General features: G+C 40.4%; 1 protein-coding gene across 1 annotated transcript in view; it reads left to right on the top strand.

Annotated features, from left to right (window-relative positions):
* Positions 1–13020, top strand: part of CUNH4orf50 (chromosome unknown C4orf50 homolog) — an 85594-nt gene that overhangs the window by 33959 nt on the left and 38615 nt on the right. The window contains exons 10-14 of the mRNA XM_026648172.1: positions 1145–1201; positions 1658–1840; positions 9973–10021; positions 11060–11190; positions 12219–12464. Of these exons, the coding sequence (XP_026503957.1) occupies positions 1145–1201; positions 1658–1840; positions 9973–10021; positions 11060–11190; positions 12219–12464 (666 nt within the window). The remainder of the gene's footprint in view (positions 1–1144; positions 1202–1657; positions 1841–9972; positions 10022–11059; positions 11191–12218; positions 12465–13020) is intronic.

Genomic DNA, 13020 nt, shown 5'->3' with positions numbered 1-13020 from the left:
AAAAAAAAAAAAAAAAAAAAGCTTGGACTGTGCCACCAATGCCACCCCTTAGCATGTGCCACCCCAGGCATGTGCTTCCTCCGCTGGTGCCTGGAGCCGGCCCTGCAGAAGATGCACCAGTGGCCCACCTTGCTGCTGCTGAAATTGTGGCCTACTTATTATCCTTTACTACTTGTCTACGCCCCTCTCTGACTCATGCCTGCAGGGTTTATCAGCTTCACTATCAGTGCAACATGTCAAAGTTGAGCAACAGAATACAAGATGAAATAAAGGTCTTTGTACCAAAGTTAATTGCTCCACCTCACCATCTTGGCATTTCACTTCTTGCTTCAACATAAATGAAGTGTGTCCAGTGAAATGATCTCTCCCAGCCCCCTTTCTTTGCTCCCCCAATCATAATACAATTTAAAAAATTCTCTCTTTTCTGCTATATACTATATTCCTTCCCAAACCCACAAATAATAATGTAAAATGGCATTGTGAGCACTTCCAGCATGAGCACGTTTGTTCTCATGCAATAATTATTTTATGTGTGCGTGTGCGCACACAATGTATGTCATAATTGCACTATATAAATACAAATCATTATCAGTCAAATAAAATATGTACATATGAACATAAAGAAATCCATATTTTATTGTGTAATTCTAAGTTATTAATATGAAACTGATTTTATATTTTGAAAATGGTGGGTGTTTTTGTCCTAGAGATCTGAAAGCAGATTTCCTAGAAGCAATAAACGTTGTTATCCTAGACTGTAAAGTATGCAATCTTGTACATATATCTTTGAAAGTTGTACCTTCACCAGCTCCGGTGAGTGCAGAGTATGGGGAGTTTTCTATGTACACATTTGAAATCTGTCATCAAATGCTCATGGAGAAAATCCCTCCTGAGTTCCGGCATGTTACCACACATTATAGATGAGAAAAGGGGAAACAACTTTCTGGAGAAGTGGTATAGAAGATTCATAGGGTACATGAGGAGATGCATGCGTAATGATGGATACCAGAATAAGGCTTTTAATGTGGTGCTGCTGTGATTAAGTAACCTGAGGTGGCCAGTGATGAAGGAGCTCCTTAAACTACCAAAACATTGTAAAGGGAATCTTGAATAACTGAGTCCAAAATGTTTTTCATTCATTTAGACTGAGGAACTTCAGAAAAGAAAGACTGAAGCTGACCTGACAGTAGCTCCGCTCAAGGTAATGTATTTTGCTGAAACTGTTGCAGCATCTCTGATCTTTTTCATTGATTACGAAGCAAGCTTAATTTGGTTATTCTTAGTAGCCGTATACTTAGCCACACTCTTTCTGTAGTGTGTGGTATGCCTGTTTCCAGGAAGACCCTCCTGAATGTTAGCCATTTGACTTTCATTGGACTGCAGGCCCGGGGTTAGGAGGGGAAGCTGGTATCATTGCTACTATTGCTGTTCATCTTGCCACCAGAGGGAACTAGTAAACAGAGAACTGAACTATCCATTACTAGTTATCTGCATGTGTTTGTTGCGGTTGTGATGCTGCAGAGCTTGATGGCTCAGAAATATAGGAATATGAGCAATGTCTTAAACCCTGATGTCAAAATCTGCTTAGTCAGATTAGACAAAAAATATAAACACACTGGGGAACTGAAGTCTATTTATCTGTTGTTATGCTACATAGGCTAAGCTGGCTTGCCTTGTCCGGAAATGCCATGAAAGAAACAGCTTGATTACCCAGCTGGTCAGGGAATTTCACAGGCATGGAATTATGGATTCCATTTTCAGTGAAGAGGCAAAGAATTTGGTGAATGACATGGCGCTTGCAGAGTACACTACCACCTTTACAGCTGTACGCCATCGAGAGGTAAATGCATACAAATTCCCAATCATACCAGTCAATACCCGCACTCTGTATAAAATGTATGTAGCCAGATGGTGAAATGTGTATTCTTAAATGTTACTGACTTTTATTAAACCAATGGTGGGGGGCCCAAAGTATCATTTATCAGAAAATATATGGGGCCAGATTCCTAGTTGTGGTAAATCAGTGAAGCTATGCCAATTTACCCCTGCTGTAGACTGGGCTGTCGTCTCTGGAGGAGGTCACATGGTACGTCTGCCAGCCATAAGACAGTGAGATGAAGACATAATAGACTTAATATGCCCAAATTCTCTAAAATGTCTTCTTCATCCATCTCCAAATATAGAAATAGAGAGAGAAAGAGATTTCTTTTCTATTTTGTGATAAGAAGTGAGGCATCACTGTAAACTTGGGATGGGATACACCTAGTGCTAGGCTAGGTGAAGACTACCCCAAAAAAAGTACATAACTGCTGATGTTGAAAACTGTTGTTAATAGAGTGGAGAATTACCCATCCTGTCTCCATTCTTCTCGTCCTCCTTTGCTCTTCTTTTCCCACACCCTCCTCAGCCTGAACATAGTACGCCTCCAGTAGCTCCCCTCAATTTATCTCTGGATTTATTGCACCAAATCCTTGGTGAGGGGCAGTGGGTCTGAGGTCAAATTTGTAGGTTACTCCCTTTACTGAAGCAGTGACCGCATGAGTGCTGAAGATCACGTTTGAAAGTGTGGCTGCCAAACTGTTTGTTTACATGCTACCACTTCTGCTTTTGAGTGCCCTAGTGGAATGAGCACTCTGTGTTCCAGAGCACTGGAGCAGCTGTCCTCAGTTAAATAATAATAATAATTAATAAAATCTAGCACTTACATAGTGCTTTTAATCAGTATATCTCAAAGGGCTTCACAATCTTTAATGGATTCACCCTCCTTCCACACCTCTTGAAATCCTTCCTTTGAAGAGCATGGAACATAGGGCTGGGCTGAAGGTAAATTTATTTCACTCTGATTTCTTGTTCTTGTTTCTTTTAATGCTCCATTGACCCTAGTGTCCAACCTACCCTTTATTGGGTCTTGGCTGGCGGCCATCTAGGGTGACCAGATGAGAGGAAGAAAATATCGCGACACATTGGGGGGGGGCCCCGCCGGCAGAGAAAAAAAAAAAGCCGAGTGCTGCCGGCGGAGCGAAATATCGGGATAAATTGTGTCCAGACCAAAGATCGGTCGGGACCGGGACAAACACCTAAATATCAGGACGTCTGGTCACCCTACGGCCATCCTCAAATCTCCTGTGCTCTGGTGCTTCCGCCTTGTCAAATATACACATTTTGAGGCTGATTCACCATTGTGTTCCTCCAGTTTTATGCTGGCTGCAACACAATAGAGAAAGGGATGGAAAAGTAACAGCTCAGCATTCAGTGTTTATTCTACCTCTGCTGTGACAGTGGCACTTCTTAACAAATCCAGCCAGCTTTTGCTCAGAAACTGATCCAGGACTGCTGGGGATAGGGAAGAAATCTCCAAATGGAGATACTGTAACTCTGGCTTCATGCCCGGGGGATTGCCCTGGCCAGTAATACACTGACTGCCAAAGAGATTATGACTTCAAATTCTGTCTGGCAAAGGAGAAGCAGAGAGTGAAGGTGAAGAGAATGATGGAGACAATACTGTGTGAAGCTGGATTTCAGCTACATTGTAAGCAACTGAAGCACTAACTGCTTAACTATCTGGGGTCTGCATGCAAGGTTCCGAAGAAGCTGTTCCTGAAGAACTGGACCAAACAAGACATCTTGGAGCTGGCACACTTGTCTTGCAGCGCAATTTTTAATTTTGGATTTCAATTTCCTTTATCCTCAGAACTGGGTAATGCAGTTCTATGCAGAATGGTTGTAGCTGTGTTGATCCCAGGATATTAGAGAGACAAGATGAGTCAGGTCTGACAAAGAGCTGTGTGTGGCTCGAGAGCTTGTTTCCCTCACTAACAGAAGTTGGTCCAATAAAAAGATATTACCTCCCCCACCTTGTCTCTCAAATACTTTTGGTAAGTGCAAGGGTTCATAACACTAGGTAGCCTCATACAGAAGCCTACTATATGGCTGGAGGAATAAAGACATTTGGGTTAGAGAGTGTTTTGTAAAATTGGGGTGCTTACCCTGTAGATAATATTAATAAAAATTAAAGAAGGAAGATATATGGTGCCCTATTTTTTCTCCAAAGCCTCCCAGCATTATACTGAGGGTAGCATTGCAGGACTGGTTCCTAGAAACAGTTCATTCATTTTTCAGTTATGAACTGCTAGTTTATTTACCAGCAGAAACAGAGATGGTTCAGCATGGATATATGCCAGGTTAGTGCAGATATGCCTGTTTGCAACAAAACTTAATTACATTTTTAAAGTATTTATTATTAAATGGCCTTTCTGCTAGGAGTGTCCATTAAGAGATTGACCGAGGAAAGGTTTTTTCTGAGTACTGTACTTCATTTGTTTGGCAGACAAATTGCACCAAGAAACTCAAGAGCAGAAGCGACACACGTATGCAATAAGAACAACTTGTTTCATGCTTTTAAAGCACTTTCTTAGCTCCCGCTGTGCTCAGACATATATAAACAACATGAAGATGTTTGTGGTTTTGGAATGTAATACAATTCAGGGAAAGGCAACACAATGACTTATGGCAAAGTATGACCATAAGGTCATGTTGGTGTTTCTTTTCTGCATGTTTCACTGTATTTCATATGGCACTGAAGAGGTTTGTTTGTTCTTCTAATCCATTACATTTTAAGAGCTGCCAGAAATAATACTTTCTTCTGTATCTCGTTAAAAGAGTGAATTAATTGTATGTCAGTTGTACATTGGGGTCTTGATAAGACTCAAAACTGTGTTCAGTTTAACTACTACAATTAGGAAAGTGATTTAAGATTGTCATTTGGTTCCATAATCTTTTGGAGTTTTCACTTTCCCTTACTCCCCAAAACCAACCAGGTTTATAGTTCAGCTTCTCTCTCTCTCTCTCTCTCTCTCTCTCTCTGTGTGTGTGTGTGTGTGTGTGTGTGTGTGTGTGTGTGTGTGTGTGTGTAATTTGTATGCAAAAACTTGAACAGAGTTTTAATTGGTAAACTTTGTTCTTTTAATCTATTGTCACAAAAATCTTATAACTAGAAAGAGATTAATCACTGATTTACATGACAGGTGGAGTGATTACATTCTATCCTGGAAAATATTTATTCTCAAAGTTAATGTGAGATGGAAGAGTGGTGTTGTACTTGAAGAATTAGTCTGGGCTCTGTTCCTGGTTCTACCTTATGCTTTCAGTCTGACTTTGGACAAGTCACTTATTCTCTGTCTGCTGCTGTTCCTCATCTAAAATGGAAGTAACATTTCACTGCTCCCAGTAGCTGTTGGGGAGACAAATTAATTAATATGTGTGAGGTGATCAGATGTTGCTGTGGATGAGTGCCATGGAAAAGCCAATCAATTATATTAAAAAATACAGTGCTGAAAGACATGTTTACCCAGTTATGTGTTCAGACCTGTTCAATAAATATAGGTACCAGCATAAAAATAATGGATTGAGTTTTGTAATTAGCCTCGCTGTCAGCAGGATCAGGCTCAATAAACTATATATATCCTGTGATAGACTATACATGTTCATGCCACTTAACAGACAAATAAAAGACAGGATGTCTGCCCCCAAAAGGGCTTCCAGTCTGTAGCAATGGAACTCTGTACAGGTGCAGATGGTCCAATTTAGTAGATTACAAAGCAAGATTGGAGCCTAAATTAATTTATAATTTAACAAATAATGATTGCAGTGACTGAGGAGACAGAGAGCAACCATTCATATCCATGTGATACATTTTTGATTTTCATAATCAACTATTAAATAATGCAGTCCTATAGTATATTGAATTTATTTTGCATCTTTGACCATTTCACTGACATTTTGTCACTACTGTTCTCAGCAAAAACTACTTCTAACATTCCAAAGCTACGACCAGCTTTCAAACTGCCACTAAACAATCAATCAGAAAGGAATCTAACCCAAACATTTCCTTCTTTCCCCATAAATCATCCCCAACATTTCAAAGGGTGCTATAGAAAACCCCCACATAAACAGAGTTCCCCCTCCTAAGATTCCTGATAGAGAATTGATTTTACTCATTTCTCGACCAGAGATAAATTTAAGGTCTGAGATCTTGAAACTCATCAGGCCTCAACACACCTTGTTTATCCTATTGGGGAGCTGGAATTCAAGGTTTTGCAATGATATAAGGGCTGATCCTAAACCCATTGAAGTCTAAGGCCCACAAACAATTTGTATCTAGTCTTTGTGGTTCAGGAGATATCAGACTTTAAAATTATAACAGTGTGGTTCATAGAAAAGCTATTTTAGATCCCCTTTTAAGGTGCTAGTTTTGATTCTCCACTTCATTTGAGTAAGTACAGTTCCCAATGTAGCAAGGGGCTTACGCACATCACTAGGGCTACTCACATGGTTAAAGTTAAGCATGTGCTTAAGTGTTGTGCTGAATCAGGGCCCAACTGGCTGGTGACCATTGCATTCCATAGAGTATGAATTTATTAAGACTACTTGACAAAAAATGTTTTCTTTGCAATAAAAACCCTTTCAACTAAATTATATTTGAAAAATTGTTAACAATATTAAGGCTATATGATATATATGATATAAAATGAACAACCTGGAAGATGTAACTTTGAGTTCATAGTGCTGGCTAGATCCTCAGCTGGTGTAAATCAGCATTCTCCAGTGACTTCAAAGGTGTTATGCTGATTCACACCAGCCAAAGATCTAGCTTGAATTAAGCACAGGGTAGCAGTCATCACTCTGAATTTCCTGGATTGGTTAGTTTCACAGCCCAACATTATATATTTAAACTGGTTTTCAGTGACACATCAAATTCAGTTGACTAATGAGGTTGTGTTTTCCTAAGTTAACCTTCAGTATCCTTGTTTAAATACCAGGCTTTCCACTAATGCCAGGATACAAATTGATCTAATAAGCTTAAGGGAAGAAACACCTCTGGGAGCATGATCTAAGTCCAATAAGATGAGCAGCTTCAGTTTAAATTGTGCTGGAAGGTTTTCCTCACTTCTAAACAATGCACCACGTGCAGTATTGTTTGTTATCATTAATTTACTTGCTTAGAAACCACAACTAAACTGTAAGATTGATTTCAGCTATTGTTCATCCCCAGAATGTATTTCAGTGTGGCCAAAAATAAAGGCCTGTACATGAGACCTTGCATCACTTCTATAAGTTGTGCTAGAGGCGCATATGTTGTTTGGGGCACTTTTAATGTTCATTTGTGTCTAATATAAACAGGAAGAGCTGGGCAGGTGGAGAAATAACTGTAGTTTATTTCTAAACATGGTCTCATTGTGAATTCTTCCAAAAGACCTAACTCCTGAAGACCTCCTTATAGTAATGGTAATTGTGATGGAGTGGGAGTTTTTCATAATATTTTGTATGAATACTGTGTGTGCCTCAGTTTCCCCTATGAGCTGCCTGGTTAACTATGTGAGGGGGAAAGGTTGTTTTCAGAGATTCAGGTGTGATTGACGCCTGCCTGTGTGGGGCTTGGGCGTGGGCCCATGCCCATGGAGAGCCTGAAAAAGACAATGGCCTCTCCAATTGCCAAGACATTTGGAACCTAGCAACTAACGACCTTGGATGGCCCACCCTCTGCAGGAAGCCACCTGCTTGTGACCAGCTGGTGAACAAAGGGCTAAGGAGGATGGCCAGGTGACTCTGTTTCCCAGGAACAAGAACAAAGGACTAAGACAGGGTCCCTTAGGGTTGTTCAGTGTGGGCTGTTGGAGGGGAGGAGAAGCTTGTGGACTGGGACTACAGCGGGGTCAGAGAGGATTCTTGGCTCAGGACTGACCCAGATGCTCTTTGCTGTCACTTTCTGTTTTCTATGTTAACTAAGAACTTCCTATGCTGGGTTCCAAACATCTAATAAACCCTCTTCCTTTTACAACACTGACTGAGCATCACTCCAGTTAAAACAAGTTGGGGGTGCATTGCTCCCTTTGGGTGTGTAAGTCTCCCTCAGGTGCCCAACCCAGGTGGACTCACTGAAGGGCGCTCATGGCATGAAGCAGGGGTGCTGAAGGCTCCGAAGTTCAGTCCCAGGAGGCAGTGAAGCCAAGGGGCTTACCCCAGTGAGAGTGTGTGACTATAAAGGGGTTGACACACTAAATGGGTCCTCCCAAGGACAGTTCCAGAGCAGTTCAAGAGCACTAGGGACCTGTGGATCCATAACAGTAATTAATTAGACAACTGAAAATCGTAAACACAAAACATGATGAGGTTTTAAAAAATAAAAAAGTATATAACCAACGGTTACTTAGATTATAAGCTCTTTGGAGAAGGGCCTGTCTTTTTGTTCTGTGTTTGTACAGAGCCTAGCACAATGGAGTCCTGGTCCATGATTGGGTTACCTCGGCTCTATGGTAATACAAATTAATAATAATAATAATTAATAATAACGTGGTCAATTGTTGCATCCAATTTGTCTGTCCTTTCTTTGAGCGTTGCTTGGTTAGATTGGAAGCTCTTTCTGCCAAACAGCTTTTCTTCCTCCCTGCTTATAACGTGCCTTGCATAATAATAAGAATAATTAATAAAAAAGCCCTTCCCAATAAAGACTATGTCAATGTGCCCTGATAATTATGTATCATTCCTCCCTACTCCGTTCCATTCTGTTTTGGACCATAACAACGCTGTCAGGGGAACCACCTCTATTGTGTATTTTCCAAATTTCCTGAGATATGTATCAAGTTCTGGGGGAGAATTTGGACGACAAGGAGACAGTGTGGCCAGAGTTGGAGATAATGTTCTAATCTGGGCTGGATCTCAGTGAAAACCAACCTGCGAGCCTTCAGGGTAAATAGTAATAGTTTAAATGGTAAGAACACCAGCTTCACCTGGCATGAATGGGGGCTGTTTATATCTCACTTGTGCTTCAGATTGCTAAACTATGACTGGCTTGCATGGCAGTGCAGGGGACTAAGAGAGTTTAACATGGCCTCCATCAGCCCCTGCCCCCCCCCCCCAGCTATGCATGATCTGTCTAGATCTTGTCTTGAGTCCAGGCAGAGAGGGGAGAGTAGAGGCTGCAGGTTCAATACTTCAAGTGGGTAAGGAGTGGACATAGCCATGGCTCCACCTCTCCAACCTCTGTGCTGAACCAGGCAATGAGCCAATGCCGCATATTCCCCTCTCTTCTCTCTCCCTCCTACAAACCTGGAGCTCTGGAGGAATTGTGACTGAATCGCATTTCCTTTCCAAAGCGGCTCCTGAGACAACGCAGGCCAGAGTTTTTCAGCTTTCATAGGACACATTGGTTTTTATACATTTGCCTAAAGCTTTAAAGAAAGGAAGTACCAGGTATAGAACTTCTCCAATTGAGTTAGCACTTTGATTTCTAGGACAGGGGCTAAATGATGAACAGAACAGTAGAACTGCTTCCTCCACCGTGCTAGGACAACTTTTTCTGAGGCTTCTTGGGTGGAACAATGGAATCCGGTCTATCTTTATATAAATACAGCTTTATTGCCTACTATCACATGTATCAAATTTGAAGAAAATAGGCTTAAAATGACTTTCCAAAACCCCATAATAAAAAAAGATCTCCGCATAAAGGGTCAGAATCTGAACTTACCCAGCATTTAGGGAGGAGAGTTGTTCTGGATCTTGGAGTCTAGTTCTGGTTCAGCTCTAAAGCCTGTTCCTATGAGGTGCTGATCATTCCTGGAAGGGGATGAGTGCCTTTGACTCCCTTTTTAAGGCCCAAGATTCGTCACAGGATCAGGCCTCTAGTTATGACATCACAGGAGCAGACAAAGATGACTTTTGTTCCATTAGAAATCCTAGGGGGAGAAGGGGAAGGAATAGAGAAGACTGTATTTATTTATTTTTCAAATACAAGAGGGCAAATCCATTGGGCGAGGTATGCTATATTTGACCTTCAAAAAGATGATTGAAAATAGCAGGATACAAAATAACATATATATATATATATAAGTGCTGGACCCAATGCCCTTTTAGATGTCACATTTGATTCAGATAAGCAGTTCTGATCAATAATTGTTTTAATGTCTGTTCTTACAGAGACGATCCCAGCAATTTGTAATACCTGGGAAGACAGCACACAGACCAGGTTAGTATCATTTTTATTTTAAAATAAAACTGCTTGTAACTTAGGTAGTTTGGAAATTGTTTTCTGACCTCACACATAATACACTATAGATGTCGAGCAACAGGTTTTGCTTCAATATATAGGCAGGAAGACAGTTGTCTACAGCAAAAAAAAACAAAAAAACCCCTACTTAGTAAAGTAGCATCCGTAGTCAATTGTTAAAGTATTTTCTAAAGTTCTTTATGGTCTTTTATTTTCCTGGTAAGTGTTGCCTCCTAGCTTCAGACAAAATGTGCAGTGAAAATTGTCCAGAAGCATTAACTCTTTTTTCTCCAAACATGTAAAGGCTTATCAGTGTGTGACCTCACTGGTGGAATAGCAAATTCTTTGAACTATTCTAGCAGATTCTTCTCCTACACCCCTCCCACTTGCTATAGTCTATAGAAACTATAGAGGAAGACGAAACTCGTTCTAAAGAGAGTTTGGGAAGGTGGAATTAATTATTGAAAAAATGAAGGGCCAAAAATTAACTAATAGAAGAAATAGTCTGAAAATTCAACATGTAACTTTGAGGGGGAAGCACATGTACCCTGAGAGGAAGATAGGGAAATGACTTGTGGTAGGGTTGAGTCACATTTTGGGAACAAAATTCTCAGTGCTGTCTGTAATGCTCTAGGAATATCCCCTTCCACCCCCCCAGGTTCTTGACCAGGACTTCACAACAATTAAAGTAGACACCCAAGGTTTTAAATGAAACGCAGTGTATACTTTGGGAGTTTAGTCTGTATTGTAAAAATAAACATTTAGAGCATTCTTGTTCAGTAATACTCATGGTTATATAGCTTACTACTGAGTTTCAGTACTTTGATTCCTGGAGCCCTCGGTATCCTGAGACACAAAACAGTGCTGGTACTGAGAAACAGATACTTGTAAAAAGGACACTTCATGTATCAGGTCATTTTAACCAAATGCCAAGTGGATTTTTATGTAGAGTGTAGGAAACTAAATGTATCACGTCTACAAAACTTTTGTTGATTTGATGCTGTGTTTTTCTGTTAGCGTCACAGACTCTTATGCCTGCTGGGGAAAACAGTGATTTGCATTTGAGTGGGTCATTGCATTCTAGAACCTGCACCGCTACTGCTGACTTTCATCTGTCACCAGAGATGCCTCAAACTGTGCTTCCTGTAGTGAGTAAATTCTGATCCACTAATTTTAGAACCAATCTCTTCATGCCCTAAAATGTTTGAATACTGTCCTTTGTAATCTCTCCATCCCTTACAGCCTGTCAGCCTTCTAATGTATGTTTGTGAGTACTAGGCAGACCTGCTGTGACTTCCTGAAGCCTTCTCTGTCTTACCTCACTGTCTTCATACTAGTCTTGTTAATAAATTTAATTATAACAACTAAGGGCTTGTCTACACTACCGCTTAAGTCAATGTAACTTACGTCATTCAGGGGAGTGAAAAAACCACCCCCTTGAGTGACGTAAATTATATCGACTTAGCCTGGTGTAGACACTGCTTTATGTCGTCAGGAGACACTCTCCCGCTGACATAGTTTCTGCTTCTTGTTGAGGTGGAGTAATTACGTTGACAGGAGAGCACTCTCCCGTTGACATAGCGCATCTGGTGAAGACAAGCATCAAGGCAGCTGCGCCAATATAGCGTGGTATTGAAGACAAGCCCTAACTCATTAACAGTTTGCGCTAACCCACACTGAAAATCAAAAGAAAGACTCCCATTAACTATTAGGCCCTAATTATTGGGCTCCCATCAATCGTTAGGCCAAAATTAGGCCCTAGAATGAGAAATAGTATCAGGTGATCCAAGATCTCTGAACAAAAGTAGGTCAGGGGATTTTTGTTTGTTTGGTAGGAGAGCTCTGGATATTTTCACTTAGCTTTTTTATTTTGGGATTGAAAGTGGGGCAGTGAGAGGGATTTCTAGGAGCTATCTAGAGTCCAGCATAGACTATGGTAAGAGACATTTCCACTTTGGATTGACAAAAGGATGCTTCCAGGGTACTTACAAATGTTCAAAGTAAAAATAATGTATTATCCTTCTTGAATTCTGTAAATGTGGTTTCTGCAAAATTGTTTTTATAAATATTCCTGCAACATGTTCAATGTAGTGACTACTGTTGATCGAAAAACAAACCATTCCTATCAGAAAAATTTTCTAACCTGAATTCCTGATAACAGCATTCTTGGTTGCAGTTACTGCATCCTGTTGTAGACACTTCACAGGTCAATGGACAGCCAAATAATCATGGGACCTACCAGGCTGAAGCGAATGAGAAGGCGAGGCCAATTCCTGCAAGCTTTCTACAGAAGTCAGATGACATCTGCTGTGCTCACACACCTCAAAACAAGTGCACTACTTCTCCTTTAAAATTAACATGCCCAGAGAGGATCATAGCCTTGCATCGAGAGCTTAGACAAAACCATCGCAGTAATTACCAGGTCAATAAATCACTTTCATAGTTATTAATTTAATGAGATCAATTATTCTTAGCCGTCAGTTCATGGATCACATAAATATTTAAATAACTTCTTTATTGGTAGTTAGGACAATCTGAGGAAGATAAACACACATTGTATTTCATTATGAATCTTCTTACCTATTGTTTAAGAATTGATAGTTGCTCCTAGAGGATGTGAAAAAAAATCTGAGGTTTGTTTTCACCCTTGCAGCTCTCAGTAAGATTAGCTTTGGAAATTCCAGGATGGTAACAAACAAACAAAAAAAAACCAACGGCAAAACCTAACCAATATGTAGCTACTGATCTGCCTTTTTCTTTCTTCCCTTTTTTTTTAATGATCCAATTATTCCTGTGCCCTGAAGCTCTTTGTAGTAATTTCCATTAACTGCAGGAATTCTGTTAAGGACAGAGCTGATCAATTGCAATTGCATTTGTCACAGTCTGCTGCTATACTAAACAAGCAGGAGATTTTATCCACTTCAAGGCAATACAACCACCTTTTAACTGTACAAGGAAGATGAGAGACTGCTAGAATA

This window comes from Terrapene carolina, unplaced genomic scaffold (genome assembly GCF_002925995.2).
Source record: "Terrapene carolina triunguis isolate 2854851 unplaced genomic scaffold, T_m_triunguis-2.0 Scaffold66, whole genome shotgun sequence".
Taxonomy (NCBI): domain Eukaryota; kingdom Metazoa; phylum Chordata; order Testudines; family Emydidae; genus Terrapene; species Terrapene triunguis.
Note: the sequence above shows the minus strand (reverse complement) of the source record. Positions and strands in the feature narration are given on the sequence as shown.